The following is an 18,382-nucleotide window of genomic DNA, read 5'->3' as shown; positions in this document are numbered from 1 at the left end:
AATATCAATATACGTCAGGCAGCTTTGGAGGACTTTTTTTTTTTTTTTTTTTTTTCCAAGCTCCAAGACTGCTCCAAACAGTCATTAAGTAGCAGGGGAAAAAAAAGGACAAGAGGTCAAGCAGGAACAGGATGTTCATTGTAAAGGTTGTAGGCTGACCCCACTGTCACACCAGAACTCTTAGAACAGAATCCATATTTATGCCCTCCAGAGTCAGATCCCCTTGTAGCTTTGATGTAATTGATGGTTTTCTGAGCCTTTTGCCAATCCTAAGTTTAGAGCTGAATGTCTGCTCATGCCATTAAGTAGCTGGCTCGAGGCGAGGGTCCCTGGAAAGGTGGGAGCGGTTTTGGAGAGCCTTCTCAGCTGCTCTGCAGTGCAGTTGGAAAGCCGGCTTGTGTTTTCCCCTGATGTCAGACTGCATGAAAGCTCCCTTTTGATGGAACATTGAAAAGGCTTTCCCCGCTTCCTCCTCATTGACAAGGTAGTGAGATCATAGCTGGCCCATTCACACTAGAAAAATGTTCATCCAGAAAGGTCAGCAAGTGGGTTTGCATCATCCAACAGGCAAAAGCAAAGGGTGTTTTCTTTGTCTCACTGAGGGCCACTGTAGTCAAGGTTAAGAGACGGCTGGGGCAGTGTGGGAGGAGCAGTGGAGGTGCTTGTGTTGGGGCATTTCATTCCTGGGACATGATTCAAAGGCTGGAGGCTTTGGGGATGTCCTTTCTTTGTCCTCACTGAGCTCTCATCGGTGAAACACCGTCAATGTGGAATTGAATCTCTAGAGAGGCTCCAAGCCAGGGGAGTTGGTGGAACAGCTTCCCTGAAATGGGTCTTGTAAGGCTTCCCTTTCATGAGGATGGGTTTTATTAGTGAAAGGTGGGTTTGCCCTGCACGGTGAGCCCATGAGAGCACAGCCTCCTGGCCCTACAGACATCCCTGCTCAGCAAACTGCATCTGCACAGCCCTGCAGAACTCGGGCTGAGAGGAGGAGGCTGGTTGGGAGCTGTTCTTGGAGGGGAAGGAAAGGATTCTATTTCTCTCCTTATAGAGCAATGGTGACAAGGATGGGGGAGTTAGGGGTGTTGGTGTCTGTTACAGAGAGATTTTCTCTGTGTGTGAAAGCATTTCAGTAAGACCTGCAGATCCTGTTGCTTCTGTCCAGTGAGTTCAAGTATTTACCAAGTACAGACCGTAACTTATTTTGGGGGTTCTGAACAAGAGTCTTACTAAGAGGCTTTTCGAGCTTGGTGTTGTTATTGCTGGGTTTGGTCACAGAAGCAGAAAATAATTAATACTATGCAGCAAATCCTGCCTATACTACTAATTTTGAATAGCCAAGCTGGGTAATATGACTGTTTGTAGCAGTGCTCATACACAAATTAAAAAAAACAAGAGCTAAATGACTCCATCAACCTCAGCTTTACCTCAGGTTGGCCTTGAGGAGTAGTCCTGCCAGCTTCAGCTATTTCTGCATATTCAGTGTCGAGCTGATCTGAGGAATCTTAACCTGGTATATTCTTAGAGTTCATTAATACAAGGGTGAGGTGCAGAGAAAAGGAGCCGGACAGAAGGGAGTGCAGGAGCAGCTCCTCAGCTGTCACTGGGGAGTTGTTCAGAGGTTGGAAAAAAATTCTGGAGTTCGGGACAAGCTGTTCAGCAGAGCTACCCAGCCTCAGAGCAGGTTGAAAAGGCCTTGCAGAACACACGAGATGTAGAGGTGAAATAGCTGTATGTCATGTTTGCAGGTTTAAGAGCCTTTTTCTTTCGCCACTGGGATAAGCAGCACTTGGATTGAGTTGTGGCTTAACTGCAATTGCAGCCAGCAGGACCAGGTATCAAAGGTCAGTTCAGGAATGGGAGAAACAAAGGAAACCCAGACAGAGGTGAAGGCGGAAAAGCAGCGAGGTGCCCTCGGAGCATGAGGAGCCCTGTCAGCCTGGCAGAGGGCAAGGTCTGCCTGCTCTGCTTAGGGACACAGAGACCCCGCACTCCTGCCCTCCTGTCCCTGCAGCAGTGACTTGCCTGCCCCTGTAGGATCCCAGGTGCTCCTTTAGTCCCTGTTGACTCACATCTTCCTCACAGACAGGTTTTCCCTCTGTTCTGTCAGCATGCAGTTACTTTAATATGGAAGCAATAGATGATTCCAAGAAGTATCCTCATTCAGTTGCTTTTTGGGCTTGTTTCCATTCAGTATTTAGGTATCAGTCACGTGAGTTCTGCTGTTATAAGAAACTTTCTGTGCTGACACTTCTCTTGCAAGCTCCTGCCCCTGATAAATTTTAGCCTCATAATGGAGGTGTTTTGGACATTTCTGCTTACAGTCTTGTTGTGGTTTTTTCCCCCTGCTATTAATTCCTAATTTCATCTCTCCTGGAGAATCTCTAAAAGTGTTCCCATGATGTTTCCGTTAGGCAGCATGTTTTTATCAGATTTTATTTTCATTTTTACTTAGCCACCACACTGTATTGCAGGATGTAGACCTAGAGTCTACACTGATGCAAGTGTGGTGCCACTGATTATATGCCATTTGAGAAGCTGATCAGTTATTTCACTGTCTTACTCTCAAAAAGCTTTTATATAGTGGTATTTTCTGGATCTGGAGGGTTTGAGGGTTTTTATTTTTGTTACGTTAGCGACAAGTAAAAGTAGCTTGTTAAATTGTTGAGGACTGACCACCTCAAAGTTCTGTGTAATACATTCGAGAAACTGTTCAGTATAAACACCAGGGAGAAAAATACAAAGAAGTAAAAACTATTTGTACATAAGGCCAAATGCCATGCTCGTTGGCACAGCTGCCCCTGTTTATACCCACTGAAAATGTGACTTGCAGCCCACATCATTGTAGATCAGCATTGTGTGTGGCAGGAGGTGTTAGCAGGTGACACGGACACAGCAGCCTATCTGGTTTGTGCAGCTTCACTTCCAGTATTTGCAACATCTACAAAATGACATTCCTTTAACTTGTGTAGCGTGAAGTAGGGCAGTGGAACGTGTACTGGATTGTATTTTAACTACAGTACTAAAAGCCAGTTTTAAATTGATGCTTAAATTCATTACGATCCTCTACAAAGTATTACTGTTTCTGGTTTTTTAACTGTTGTTTAATACCAAATAGCCACAGGAACTGCATATATCTTTCAGTTTGTAAAACCAAGCGAAACAAGGACAGGCTTTTAGAAGCTTGATTACAGTTTATTTTTGTTGCATGTAATTTTCAATAAGACTGGTTTATTCTAACAGCTGTAATAAGCATGGCAGATCTGAGAGCTGTTTCGTGATTGCTGGGTCCCTTTCTTTGTCTCTGATGATGGAGGTGTCTTAATTACTGTTTGTTTTCATAAATTTTAAGGATTAGTCATCCTTTGATGCCAGATGACTCAGTTGTACCATATATTTTCAAACCATTGTGTTCAAAGGCTTGATGGAGTTGGGTTCTGATAGGAAATTTTGAAACATACTGCTTCGACCCATAGTTAGTCTTCCACCTAAAGTGCTCTAGTGTGTCACGGCCACCTCTTAAACTGTTTACATGGAGATCTGACAGTTTCAGAAGATACCTTTTAATGTGGATACTTTAGTTATTGCATCTGTCTCTGTAACTTTTTGTTTGCTGGGTGAAATGAAAATCATCTCCAGATCCTGTTGACCAAAGGGGTAGTGACTAAAACATGGATCTGAACTCCTTGCTCTGTGAAAGCTCAGGGAGGTCTCTCACTGGCTTTAGAAAGGCCGGGATTTTGCTCTAGCTTCTCTCCCTGGCATTCAGAGGCCCTTGGTAGTTGTGACCCCAGCCAGAAGAGTGTTTATGGGAACTGGGAATAGATTGGGTTTTTCCAGCCACCACTCTCATTCTGTGACACCGTTGTTCCAGTTTTGAAAGGGCAAGGGAATGATTTTTGCAGTGTGAAGATTGATCTGGGACACTGAATCCCCACCAAACACACAAGGAAACCGTGGCTGGGAGTGTCATTGTGGATGCTTTATTTGGTAGTGGCTGGAGCTTTTGGTTGGACCAGCCTTTATGACTTTGTCATGTAACTTCTGTAGAGACAACCAGCCTCCCCTGTCCTTCTGCTCCCTCATCTCTTATTTATATTACATTCCTGTGATTTGTAATCTTCTTGTTTGCTGGGACAGCCCTTTTGTCAGATGAGTGGGTCTGAGGAGCCATGATTTAATTGCAGCGATTTCCATTTCAAGCAAATGATCACCCCCTATTCTGCAGCGTTCAACACAGTTGAGAACTAAACACTGGACCCCTTACAAACTCCCTAGCACTCTCCTTGCCCACATTAGGCCCTATTCCCTTGGATGGCCCTGATCATCATGTCCCCTACACCCAGTGCCCAGCATCTCATGAGCCATTTCAGCACCCCAGAACATCAGTGCTCTGCCCTCTGTGCCATTCCTCCTCTCCTGGCTGCCAACCTGTGGGTCGGGATGTCCTGGTGTTCAGTATCCCCCCACCCCAACATCCTTCTGTTCTGCCTTGGTTTCCTTCAGATGAGAGATCTGCATGTAGCCTGAGCTGCTCCAGCATGATCCTTCCTCCAACCTCAACTTGCCCTCCAGACTTTCTTGTTTTAAGGATGCCATAAATGGAGCAGTGCAGTTTGAACAGTTGGAAGGACTGGGGAGAAATATTCTGTTTGCCAGCTTTCCACAATAAAGCCAAAGGCTGGACACAGTTTAGGAGTGGTAGTTCCCTTGGACCTAAAAACTGTTCTTCAGAGCTCTTGTGACCAAACCCCAGGTTATTGGAGGGAGGGAGTAGGAATGAAACTGCTTTCTAAGGTGGTGTTCAGCTCCTGGTTGTGTAGGGTGGAACAGCTCACATTCAGAGGGCTCTGGAAACACCAATTTGTAAATAATAAAATGTATTAAAAACCGACCCAATGCCTTCACTGTCACCCTTTAACAACACTTACAAAAGATTGTGGTAAAAATGGCAGTTTACAAGAAAAACCACTGATTTGAATCTGTATAGAAGTTTATTGTGATACATGTGGAAACTGAGTTGCTTGAAACATCAAACCAAAATGAATGGGAAATTGTTTTATCTCTTGGGGGAAAATAGTTTCAAACAACTGAACTTGAATAAACAAATAGTCTTTGCAATAAATAGTTACACGATGCACAATTAAGATAAAAGATGATTAGTATGCTAACATTTTATATGGGTTTGGCTACATTAAAAATGGAGGTATATAGTTATCTGTCTTCAGTTCTGAACTGTAACCATGTTGATGTGTCTCAGTACATACCTCATCGTATTTTATAGGTGGCAAAAGTGGAGTATGTTAGAAAAAAGCCAAAATTAAAAGAAGTTCTGGTGAGATTAGAAGAGCATATGGAATGCACCTGTACATCATCAAATACTAATTCAGATTATAGAGAAGAAGAAACTGGTATGTTTTCCTTTTATTTTTGCATTAATGCTGATTTCATATGGACCTTATTTTTATATTAGTAAAGAACGTAAAGCAAATGTTGCTTACAGTGAACTCAATAGAGAAGCTCCCAGCTACTTCTCTGTGTTGAAGATGCCAAATGAGGGCCAGTTTGTGCTGTATGAGGAGTTTGGATTTCAAATTTAAAGTCTATCACTTCTCATTAGGTTGGCCTTTAAATAAATGTAAATACCCAGTAGTGTTCGGGTCTTGCTTCACTAAGTTAAAGGTTGTCATGTTGCAGCTTGTGGGTGAACTCTGTTGCCTAATTTCTATAGACTTTGTGGAGACAGGGCTAACACTGAGATTTACATGACCTTGGGGAAAATATTAATGAAATTAATGTGAAGCACTTGGGAATAAATTCAGGATTCAAGGCTAAGGAGTTAGTTTTGAAACAACATTGCTCATTCCTGTTGTTTCCTTACCTATGTATACTCAAGCGTTTGTCAGTTGCCACATTAAAACTAAATTTGCCTTGTCGAGACAACCTTTGAGTTACAATGGGGAAAGATTTATGGGGAAAATTTACTTTCAATCTGGCTTTCATAAAATCATTCTGAATTAATCTAAAATCATTGGCTCTGATCTACTTACTGCAGTGCAATCAATGCAGAGCTTGACACACTTATTCAGGAAGCCCACTATGGTAAAAAGGACATTTCCCTTTCTCCTGATACTGGTTGAAGACAGCCTCAAAAGTTTGTTTTGCACTTCTGCAGGGAATTTAAGGGTGCAGTGGAACCAGCCCAAAATTAAAGAGTCAGTGAAGATCAGGTAAATGTAGGAGGAAAGCTGCCCAAAGGTGATAGATTTTGTAGGTGACTGGGTGAGGAAGGGTTTTCTGTACTGGCTCCATCCAGCAGGGAGACATAAACCTGGTCCAACCAAATATAAACTTCAGTTGCTATGGACAGCAGAGGAATTAGGATTTCTATAAAAGCAAAGTTAGACCTCTGCTGCAATTTTACTGGACATCAGTTTATTATCTGAGCTGAGTGTTTAGCTGAAACTACGTGGAGTTATTAGACAAAACCACTTAAAAAGCTGCTGTTTTTGATGTGGGTATGGTTTGATACATTTTCTGTGCTCCCATTTGGAAAAAACTTTCATGAGATTAATTTCAGTTTTCCAAATTGTCTTTAATTGCCATAGGTGAAGCAGCTATGATTTTAAGATCGAAATTTTTGGTTTTGATGTGTGTAAAAAATGGAGCAGAATTATGGAAAAATATGTATTTCTAGGATTTAATTACTGATAGGAACAAAACTCGCACCCAGCAAGTGGATGGTGAGCTGAAAATAGCTCAACTCCAGAGCTGAAGGCAAATGTTGAGTACTGCATGGTAACAGTAATTATAGATGGATCCTGGGAATGACGTGTACAATACCAACTTCGTTTATTATTTCTTTGCTTTTGTGTAATTACTTTGTAAACTCAATGTCAAATCAGACGTTATAAAGTTATTACTTCAATGCAAGGGATAATGATATTTCTTTGAAATGTAAACGGTTTGAGTATTTATGACTTCAGTGTTACACGAAATGCATTACCTTAGGGCTTTTCACCAGCCCTGCCCTTATGTTAACAGGAAGGCCTAGGGAATCAGGTAAAAAACGGAAACGAAAAAAGTTAAAACCAACATAAAACCTACTGGAACTATTTGATATTCAGGTAGGACCTGTATGCTGAACACCCTAATAGCACAAGTACTGGAAAACTTAATCAAATATCATCACTTCAACTTAATCACTGTTCAAAATCTTGACACTTGCTACCTCAAGGCTGCAAAGAGATTAGATTTGATTGGCTTTGATAATTCTACCTGCTGGTATTTTCCCTTTAAGCTCCACATCACCATCAGCATCTTACATTCTTGAGCTACTTCCTTTTCTTGCCTTTTTTATTTCTTTTTTATTGGAGGGTGCTAATACTTCAGCTTCTGAAATCTTAAGTTCCATTGCCTCTGCTTGTGTTTCATTATTATTGATTTCTGAGGTGGAAGTGTCACGTGATAATGCATGAATGAATTTCCAGGTTACAAATCGTTGTGTTCCCAGATCCTTGGCTGTGAAACATTGAGTGTACATACAGCAAATATTATTATTTGTGTGACCATCAAATCCATGTTCTGGCATGAACTGGGGTTGATTGCACATGCACTTGACACAATCTGATGATCTGCTTACTTGACCGGAAAGATACTAAGAAATATCTTTTTATTTTGTGTTGCAGAGTCCTGTGTTACTTACACCAGAAAATTAAGATCTTTATTTTTGGTCTGCTCAGTCTCAGTAGGATGATGATAGTCAGTCATCAAAATTCATGAGATTTTCAGTGTAGTGAAAAACTAACACCCTCTCCATGCAAAAATGACTGAAATCCTTTGGCCAACATATTAGCAATGTATGATGATGGTGACACACATTCCAAATTAAATATGAAATTTCCATTTCTTAATGACTTGAAAGTGTGTAAACTGCAGCACTTGCAATTGATTCTGGTATTTGGAGTGGGAATGATTTGGATTTTGCAGTGTCTGTGCCTAACGCCTGGATGATGGTGAATTTAATTTCAAGCCCGTTTTTTGCACATGAACTCCCAGTGGCAGTTTTGATTTATACCAATGTATCATTTCTAAAGAATGCTAAACTTGATATCCTGTTTCAGATTAACAGGTATTTATTGGGAGTAGTATGATAGAAGCAAAGATTTTCTAAAATTCAACTTTAAAAGTGAGCATGTAAACTCAATCAAAACAGCATTTAGAACTTCTTGTCCCAGGTTAGTGACTCTTCATGCAGAACAGTTTTTTTTTTTAAAGTCTTCTACTTCAAGGACAGGACCTTTGATTCTAATCATAGAGTTATTGTATCTTTTTTCTCTCCTGCAGATGTAAGGTGAAAATAAGCTAGAAAAAATACTTCTCTCTGGGACATGGATGTACATGGTTTGTTACATTCCTGAACCTACTATGTATGGTGCTTATTGACTGTATACTTTATTTGTTCTCCTGTGTGAAAAAACTGGCTCAAAAGAACACTTAATGAGAACAAAGAGACAATGTACATTTGTTTAATGTGACATCAAAGCAAGTATTGTAGCACTCTGTGAAACAATAGGAAGCTTCCCTGTCCAAAAAAGAAAAAAAGCGCAAGAACGAAAAACAGAAAAGAAAAAAAAGACAGTTGAATGAATGGAGGATACCAAAAGTACTCAAAAACATGACAAAAATCTTAAGTGAATAGTGGATTTCTGTCAGAGCAGTCAACGGTGCTTTACGTCAAGAGATGTGCCTGCGTTCTTGATGAAGATGGATGGACACTGGTGGACTTCAGGCACAAAAAAAGCAGGAATGTATGAAATGATCAAATGCCACGCAAACACTATAGAACAATACATCCTTGCTTGGTGGTGTTTTAAAAGTCTATACAAAAAAACCTTCTGGGGAGCCTTAAGTGGATTTTTTTTTTTACACCATAAAGTGATTATTAAGTTTTCTTTTTACTCTTTGCCTAGCTTTTTATTATCTCTTGGACTACATTTGCCAATAACACATATAAAAGACTGGTATAACAATAAGCAGAACACAAAATGGTATTATGGTATTTCTCCTAGTGGGATGCAAACTAATGAGATGTATTAAAATAAAAATGGTATACCTATGCATAATTTTCTAGACGTTTCTTGGTTTATGTTCCCCAACCTCCCCCGTAATTTAAAGCATAAAAGAAAAAAAAAAAGAGAGAAAAAAGAGAGATGTGCGTAAACAAATCATAGGATATCCATGCAAAAATCCTTTTTTTTTTCTTTAAGACTTATGCCAGTTGCCTACTAGTGATATTGTGTTAGCAATTGTCATTCTTATCAGTATACAGATACTTTTATTTCACATGTTGGAGCTGTGTGAAATGTACAAATTCTTGTATCTGCATTGTATAATGTCATGGTGGCATGGGAACTACCTTGCTGCAAATATTTGAACAAAACCTAAAATTCTTTATTTTTGGTAAAATGTTATGCTTTATGTGTATTCAACAGAAATATGTGTTTTTGTAAAAGTGAAGTTTGTATTTTTATCTAAAAATTAACAGTTTTATATACCTGAGAAAGCCTGCTATGTTTTCTTGAACCAAAAAAAAAAAAAAAAAGAAAAAAGAAAAAAAAAAAAGCATTTTGTGGTCATATTTTTGTAGTAGAATAGCCCAAATAACATCAAAATCTATTTTGACTATAGCAGGGCAGATAAAATACTCTGGCACCAGCTCCTGTATTTTCAAAGTGCCAAAGGATTAAATGTTCAATTCCCCACAGATTGCAGTGGGAGCCACATGGATAAATCCTTCTGTACTGCTTTGGAAATTTAGGGCTGTGCCAGATATGACATGGCTACTCACTTGGCCAAAATCACTGCCCCACCCCAGTAGTTTGGATTATGTAGCCTTTGTTTTATTTGGATTATTACATTGGATATATAAAACGAACTACTGGATTCTTTTATTTGTGAAACATCTACAAAGAGATGAAAGAGTTTCTTAGTTTGGAACAACAAAAAAGTTTGTCTTGAAGACAGTGTTTCCACTCCAATAAAAATATCTTCAGATGTGAATGAACTGCAGAACCTTAAAACAACAAAAGAGTGTGAGATTTTTAACCTTTCCATTTCTCTAAATATAGTTCAAACATTCCCCTCCTGTTCCTGTAGCTATGTCCAAATTCAACCAAACAAAGCAATGTTAGCTAACAGGCATTATTGGCTTCAGATGCTAATGCAGAGATAGAGTTAGTCACCGTTCTATTTTGTGATCATTTTCCCAGTGTATTTGTTGAGCACCAAAACTGGAAATACATTTAACTAAGATTGTCTGTGCTTGTTTTCCACTAAGTGTACTGTTCACAATGTTATGCACATGAATGTATGTGTCTGCGTTTAAAAAAGTGTAAAAAATGTAATTTATATATTTATGTTTCAGTGGGATGCCAATAATGTTGCTCCGTTCCTTTTTATTTTATTTTTTTAAATTTTTTTTTTGTCTTAAAGATATCTAATGAAAGAAAAAAACCAAACATATATCCATTAAAATCATGTAGATGAAAAGCATTATGTGACCCACTCAGACACTGTGCAGGTATGAAAGGATGTCGAAGTCACTTAAGTGGAATAGTTGCAAAACAAATCTTGGAAGGAGTCCTGTGGTGGGACTGGCACGAGAAGGTTGTGTTTGGGTTTGTGGGCCAGCTCCTTGGGAGTGACTCCCCTGGGGATCCTGGAGCTCTGATTTACATCACGAGGGAGTCTAGCCTTGTAGCAAAGTCTTGAAAACAAAGCAAACCGAGAGGTTTTTGTTGGTGCCAGCAAATAAACATGTTATATGCCAAATTCAGCACACCAGGAGAGAGTGAAGACTGAATGGGGACTTTTCCAATGGTCGTTTGTTTGAGACTGGTAGTCTTGAGTTAATTTTGTTATGAGGAACGAAACGTGCACGAGTCTTTGTTGTCAAGCACAGTGCTCTTACCGCATGTGGCAGAAAACACAAAAATCTCAGGGCTATGTTATCAGCTACTATAAATTGGCAAATGTTTCTGACTTCAGATGCCCCCAAGCTAATTTACATCAGATGAGGATGCAGTCCATGGCTGTTAAATTGTGAGGAGTAGTGTCACGACATGAGCATCACTTCCTGTAGTCCAGCTGAGCTCTCACCCACCAGCCCTGGGACCGTGGCGGGTTGTGGGATTGATTAGTCCTCCTTCAAAGTGGCAGATACAACCAGAATGAACAGTGACACTAAGGGTTGTGACATGGGAGTCATTAATTCAAAGTTAAGTTGGACATTTCAAGGGCCATATCCTCAGCTGGTGTAAATCACCATGGCTCCGTTGCCTGCAATGGAGCTGTACCAGCTTACACCACTTGAGGGGCTGGTCCCTCATTCTTGCTCATCCCCTCCACCCCTTGGTCCCGCAGGGATCTCAGATTGTCGTGTACGGTTAATGTAATCCTGTGTTCTCTAATACTTAAGCACAATAAGTGAATATAAGAATGGGTGTCAGACTTAACTTTGAATGTCCAAGCTCTGAAATGGTTTGTTTCACCATTGTGGCTGTAAATTAAACAGTTCTCTGTGCATTCGTGAATGCCGTCAGTGTCATATCTTCTTCTGCTGTCTGCTGGAGGTGGACTCCCTCTGGACTTCTAATGTGCTGCATTTAGAGTGTTACAGTGAAGGGCGTGAGCAATTGGAGCCACAAGATATCTGATGGACAGCTCTGTTATTTGTGGGGTGGGGGGTGAGTAGGGGGCTTAATGGAGCCGAGGATGGTGGTTGTCAAAAGTTGTGCTTCCATGCAATGCTTTTAACACCTTGTTGGTTTTGTCCTTCCACACTGTAGGCAGCAGTCTGGGGAGGAAATCTTTTTCTGTTTTACATTCTGCACTCATTTCCTCTGTCCAGGGATCCAGAACTTCTTGGTCTGATTATATCTTTTTCTGAGGTCTTGTGTGATCAGAAAAGGCATACAGAGAGGACTACCCAAACCCAATCTCAGTTACAATATGGTGCATGATCACTGATTCTTTAGTCAATTCATTACATTTAATTGAGTGCTTTGTCTTTCCAGACCTGTCCCTCAGTTGCGTTTGTTGAGTGAAACCAAGGATTGTGTGCCAGTTTGCTTTCCTTTTCTCCTGTCCTCTGTCCTGCCTGGAATTTGCTTTGTTAAGCAGAGCACAGTGACTGCAGGCAGTTGCTCCTCTCCCAGGTTCCCAGGTTCCTAAACTTTAGGTTTAGGCTTTTTACTCTTACTTGAAACAGCCCCCTCCTTCCAATGGGCTCCAGCATTCCACTTTGTTCTCTTGCCTGTCCTCCTCAGGTCCATGTTGCCTTTCTATGGCCTGTTTTCCAGCTCTTCTCTGCCTGACTCTCGCATCCCTCTTGTTCCTGTCTCTCAGAAATGACTTTCCTAAGTTGTGTCTCCTATCTGTTTTTTCTCCTGCCTGGCAGAAGAGCCTTTGATCTGTTGGTCTCCATATCAGTTGATGTATGTAGACACGTGCCCTGAGATCCTCCCCCCAGACCCACAGGCCCATAACTGACCCCTGACATGAAAGGCAAATGCTTTGGAGAAAAATATTCATCTTTGCATTTGGAAAAATACTACTGAAGAGTCTTTGCTAAAGCGCTGTCCAATTCCAGCAGCAGTGGGATGCTGGAATAATGGCGTTGAAGCTGTTCCAGACACCTGACAGTTTAATTAGGATCAGTGGCCCCATTTATGTTTTAATTTGGAAGTTTCAGATTTTATTTTGAAGTTTCAAAACTACCTCAGATTTGCATGCTCATATTTTACTGTCAATCGAAGGAAATAATGTTTGTAGGCACCTCTTGTGGCTTTGAAAATGTTCTGAAAAGTTATCTGACCCTCACTTGGGCTGGAAATCATGGTTGCTGTAAAAGAGACACCATTTAGAGGTTTTGAGCAAAGTAATTTCCTTGATGTTTCTAATACACAGTTTGCACTACTAGCAGATCTCAGAGTCTGGTCAACTCACAGGAATCCCACTTAAATTTCCTTTAATTCCAGGTACAAAGCCTATCAGTATTGCATTCCTCAAAAGTCAGCCTATGTTTTGTGTTTATTACTCAATTTAATTACTGTCTGTGTTCCCACATTCTATTAGCAAGGCGTTGTTCCGTGTCTGAGCTTTTCTGTGCTGCTCTTTGCTGTAGCATCTCTGTGGTGCAGCCTTGAGCTGGTTTGTGTTCCTGTGAAATAAAGAACTATTGTTATCCTATTTTAGGCGAGACCGAGGCATGGAGAAAAGCCTGTGCAAGGTCATACAGCAAGGCTGTGGCAGAACCAGGGAGAGGACTCAGATCTGAGTGCTCATCCAGTGCCCTAAATCACACGACCATCTTCCCTTTCCAAGAATGAATCCTTGCACCCTTAGAGCTAAATACTGAAAACATTGAGGGTAAGTAATTTTGCCTAATTACTGTGCATTGGATACATGATCAAAAGCCACTGCCATATTGCCAGAGAATGTAGTGATTGATGAAAATCCATCTTTCTGCCCGTGCAATTATGCAGCCTTTATCCTATCATGAGCCAGTCATTTCCTGCTTCTCTTAGGAGTCAGCCTTTCATGACTTATAGTCAAAATTATGCATATAGAACAAGACTCAGATTTTATGGGAATTTACGAAAATTCAGTAGACAGCTTTCGTTCTCTTTTAGATCAGTGTCATTCCTTCCTTTTATGATGTGGGTAACATTTCCATGGGGAACTGTTTTTATCATGTGCCCAATCTGAAATTTTTTCCCAGGCCCTGACATGGAAAAACACTTTAGGAGATGCCTGTGTTTGCTCTTCTTCGAACTGGTGCCTGAGCATGCTCCTAGGTTTGGACAAACATCCCATTGACCTCAGGCAAATGGAGCAGAGTTGATTCTTTAATTAAAGTGTGCCTTCCTGACACAGGATCCCAGTTGTGGGCTGGGGATCTTTGTGCTCTCAAGAGTTTTGAAGTATTTTGTAAGCAACCCCAAAGATGAAGTAACAAGACTTGTATATACAACCAGGAACACAGGAGTGTGCCACTCCTGCTCCCGTGGAGATTGCCATTTTGAATTACATATTTGTTCTTTTTGGGGAAAATATCGTGGCATGGCTGGATTCAGGACCGCAGAAGCTAATGCCAGTGAGCCCATTTCAGATGATCTGTTTGGGTACCTCAGGATATAGTTTGAAAACTCACAGTTGTACTGATAGCAGACAAATTTGAGATAGGAGAAATTAATGAAAGCAAATTTCATGTGAAATTTGGCAACTTTTGGTTTAGGGAAAAAAAAAAAAGGGGAGAATAAACATGACCAAAGGCTCGATTGTTCTTTTTTTCAGTTGTGTCATGCCACCTGTCCCTTTAGTCAGTCTAATTATTTGCTGCATCAGGCTAAAGTATGTGCTGAAGTAGCTCAGAATCACTACAACATGTGAAAAGTTAGGACTGGTTCTTGTTGAACTGCTGCCTATTACCATGGCATATGACTGTGAGGTGGGGCTCACAATCGCAGTTGTAAATCAAAGAACAAGTCATAGGTTAGGTTCTGTTTTCCTTAGATATTGTCTCTAAGTTTGTTTTCTGTATGCTGGTCTCGACTGACGTTTGGTGAGCTTTCCTATTAGGTGGAAAGTCATGAATACCTCTTTCCCAACCTGAAGGTGAGGAAGTGCTCACTCTTAGTCTAGCTCATAACCAATGGATGAAATTCTAGGAGCATCCATCCCGGTGATAGAATTTCTGTCACCTGAAGATTTCATGTCGCATTTTTCCAGGGTTACTTCTTCCCATAGAGAGTAATCAAACAATTTATATGTTTGACTTACTAGCAGGCTGCCAAATCTGACTCATTTTGAGTTTTGAGCAACTCAAGAACTTCTGTTTGGACTGATACTTGTGCATGCCAGATGTCTCCCAAGTTCTTAGATAAAATACACAAAGAAAGGCTCACTTGAATGCTTCAACAGAAAAGAAGTTCACATGTGAAGTCTGGAGTAGTCTCTCAAACCAGGAAATAAGGAGCCAAGTTTGTAACAAGTGTTACACACTCATCTTCTGATCAGACCTGGTGTTTCAGCCTCTATGTACTATCTTTGATCTTGCATAGTGAAGGCAAGGGTTTACTGTTCACCTTTGAAATTCAGAGCAGCTATTAAATCAAGTGTGCAAAAAGCAGAAGCACACAGAGATGCAGTTGGGCCCATAATGCCTGAAGTCCCCTGGGACTTTGAAAACATCTTCATTCTTGAAAGTGATCACAAATAAGTAGGAGAAAAGCATTTTAAACACTTCTTAAAATCCCACCCTGGTTTATTTGGCAGGTGTAAAAAGGATCTAGAAGAGATATTACTTATAAGGATCATTCACTGACAAAATATATGTTCAGAGAGAATGCTCATGCTTAAATCTTTCAGCAGTTAATTATCATCTTTACAGACCATAATTCTGGAATACTTCACTTATCAATGCATCAGGGCTTGGATGAACTTTGAGACGCATGAAAACAAGACACTCCTTAGGCCTGTGGTAGCTCTGTGTTCTGGTAACTGATCAACCAATTACATAATTGGTCAGGCCTCTACCTTGCAAGCACAGATCCAACTCCATTGACTTTCTCTGGAGGTGACAGTTACCTGAGAACTGACCCGAAACTCTTGCCACAAAGCAGATAATGGTTTCATATTTTGCTGTTCAGTATTGTTGTAAAAATAGACTCATTTCCTGGAGCACTGAGAACAAGAAAAATAGGGAAAAGCAATTTCCCACAGAGACTCATCCACACTGGAATTCACCGAGGACCCCGGATATGAACATGTGCTGATAGAAAACATAAAACAGCAACTTTGTTTAGGGAAGCCTCTGACCTGACAAAAATGCAGAGCATTTCTTACCAGACTTTTCCTTGGCAATTAGTGGGTAGAATTACTCATCGAAATTGTTTTGTTTGCTCACAAGGGGAGAAGTAAGACATAAATTCAAGATAGCCCCTCTTTGACCACAAGAAAGACTCTGTTCACAGAGGGCCTATGGGTGAAGTCTGGGTGGCCTCATCTCCCTTTGGGGATGAACTCAAACTTTTAGACCTCAGTGAAGTATGAAGGAACCCTCCAGACTTGCTGGACATCACAAACTGAAATTTTTTCAGCAGTCTAAAGGATTTGGGCATCCACTTTTTATTCATTTTTACATGACTTTCAACAAACCTTGGTTGGCTTCCGAATGTCTCTGTCTTCTGAAGAGAGACTAATTTTGACCCAATGATGTCACTGTGACTTCTGCCTTCCATCTCTAGGCAGCAGCACCCAAACCTTGGCTTTCAGACATTTCAGATGGGGAGTCCCCTTCACTCCAGCCATGCTTCACCTTCCCTTAGCACTTGGCTTTACACGTGTTTTGTGTATGAAGTGGTGCTGGTTTAATCTGGAGCCCAGGGAAGTTTCGAGAGGCCAGATTTCAGCAGCTCAGTGCTGTGTGGGGCCAGAGGAGGAGAGAGGGATGCTCCAGCATCAGTGTGGGTGATGTAAAGTATTCTGCTCAGAGGTCTCCTTGGAGCCAGGAAGCTTCTCAAAAACCTGCTCATGAATTCCCCTTGACTCCAGGGGGTGTCCACAGCAAAAGTGGCTGGAGCGATTTATCCCAGCCGGAGTGGTTTCCTCAGCACGCCGTGTAGGAGTCAGGCAGGTCAATGCTCAGCTTGTGTACTTCACTGATTGCCCCAAATACTGATTTTACATCAAAGTTTAGCTCTTCTGCGATATGTGTTTCTTCTAGAGGCACTTGAGGAGAGCTGGCAGCCATTTGTTGTGAAGAGCCCATGCAGAGTGGTTGGGCTAGGTCTGTGTAGCTAACAGGGGTTGTGGGGCCTTGCAAATGTTTCCCCTTAGCTCCCTGCACATCCTAAATTGTGATTCATCAAGGGGAGACAGTGCAAACCCCGAACTTGGGGCGTGTGAGATGTTTCTTTGAAGTTACTTGTGCCTAAAGTTAGGCATGATGTGAGTTGACTGGCTGAGCTGAGGCCCTGAAGAGCCCACCGTGCTAACACAGTGCAGTTCAGTCTTTTCCTCTTAACATTGTCCTGAGTGATGTTTCAGAAGAATCTGAAACCTTTCAATAAACCATTCCACAGGAATGAGGGAAAGCTTTAACTATTCAGTGGCTTTCTACCAGCAAGCTCAGCTACACTGTAGAGCCCAGAGCTAAACTTGCCCTCTCTGGACCTTCCCCTTCCTTAGTTCCTTCAGCATGTTTCTTTTCAAAGGCAAGTGGGAAAAAAAAAATCTTAAAATGGTACCTTAAAAAGTTGGGAAATTAAGCAGATCATATCATCTTGATTCCTTTATCTCACTTAATTAAGGAGAAGTTTGCCAATAGTGATCTGGTATTTCCTAAAACAAGCATATATGAAGAACACTTTGAGGAACTTCAAAAGAATTTTCAAGCTAGATCAGGAGAAGATAAAAACAGAAGTGGAAACTTCTAATACACTTTATATTTCAGTACTTACAGGAAGTACATTGTTGCATAGGATACTAATGAGTTCTGCAGGAGGAGGTTTCCAAAAGAAAAATGGAATGGCACCTTCTCTATCTTGGAGAAAAGGTCTGAGGGCTTTTGCAGTTATGACAGATATGCAGTGGATATGTATGGTCCTATCACCTGGAAAGAGTCTATCTCTGGCAAAAGGCTATTTGGAGTTTCAAGTGTGTACACTATTGAATTTCTGTAGCAACTTCCTGGTCTAGCTGTGAAAAGTGATAAAGAGAATGGTAAAAGTCTATCTTGCTTTCAGTTGCCCTGTTCTACACCCCAGAGGGGAGAAATGCTGCCCTGTGTGTAGCTGGCTGCAGGAAGCATGGCTAAGGATGAACACATAAAATTGGTGCTGATGTTCCCAACCAGGTAGTGAGGCCAGCAAAGTGAAAATAGCAACATGGATACCCCGATACACCAGTGACACTTATCAGGAAAAAATTATTATTTGACAGAGTCTTAATTAACTCAAGCAAAGAAGTAATTCTAAAATCCCAATTTTGGAATCCCAGAGAGTTAATGCTGTCAGAAACGATGTGATACAGGATTGCTTCACATTTGTAAAGCACACAGAAATCCGAGGTGACAGGTAACAGTTTTGTAGTGTTTGAAGAGTTCTGTGGTGTCAGCACAGCCCTCTGTGGTGCCTTGAGAGTGAAGGGTTTGTGCCCCAGGCTCAGCTCAAGGGTTCAAGTCCAGGTATGAATGTATTTTTGTCCGCAAGGCATTCCCATCAGGACTGAAGCACACATATTTTTTTCTTGTGTACAGGCAAGATATTTAAATATGGGGTTAGTTGCTCTTTGTGTCTTCAGGGCCTCAGATCCTTCC

The 18,382-nt window shown here is 41.0% G+C and overlaps 1 protein-coding gene across 6 annotated transcripts in view; it reads left to right on the top strand.

The window, feature by feature from the left end:
- Positions 1-18,382, top strand: part of PDGFA (platelet derived growth factor subunit A) — a 36,132-nt gene that overhangs the window by 14,030 nt on the left and 3,720 nt on the right. For 2 of the 6 annotated variants that reach the window (XM_066329696.1, XM_066329695.1), the window contains exons 5-6: positions 5,285-5,411; positions 13,258-13,431. In XM_066329696.1, the coding sequence (XP_066185793.1) occupies positions 5,285-5,411; positions 13,258-13,391 (261 nt within the window). In that variant the 3' untranslated portion in view covers positions 13,392-13,431. Of the gene's footprint in view, positions 1-5,284; positions 5,412-7,044; positions 7,128-8,123; positions 8,238-8,346; positions 9,126-13,257; positions 13,432-18,382 lie in introns of those variants that run through there. The other 4 variants (XR_010744746.1, XR_010744747.1, XM_066329698.1 and 1 more) reach the window with 4 other exon arrangements.

Source organism: Sylvia atricapilla, chromosome 15 (genome assembly GCF_009819655.1).
Source record: "Sylvia atricapilla isolate bSylAtr1 chromosome 15, bSylAtr1.pri, whole genome shotgun sequence".
Classification (NCBI taxonomy): domain Eukaryota; kingdom Metazoa; phylum Chordata; class Aves; order Passeriformes; family Sylviidae; genus Sylvia; species Sylvia atricapilla.
This window is presented reverse-complemented; position numbering and strand designations above follow the sequence as displayed.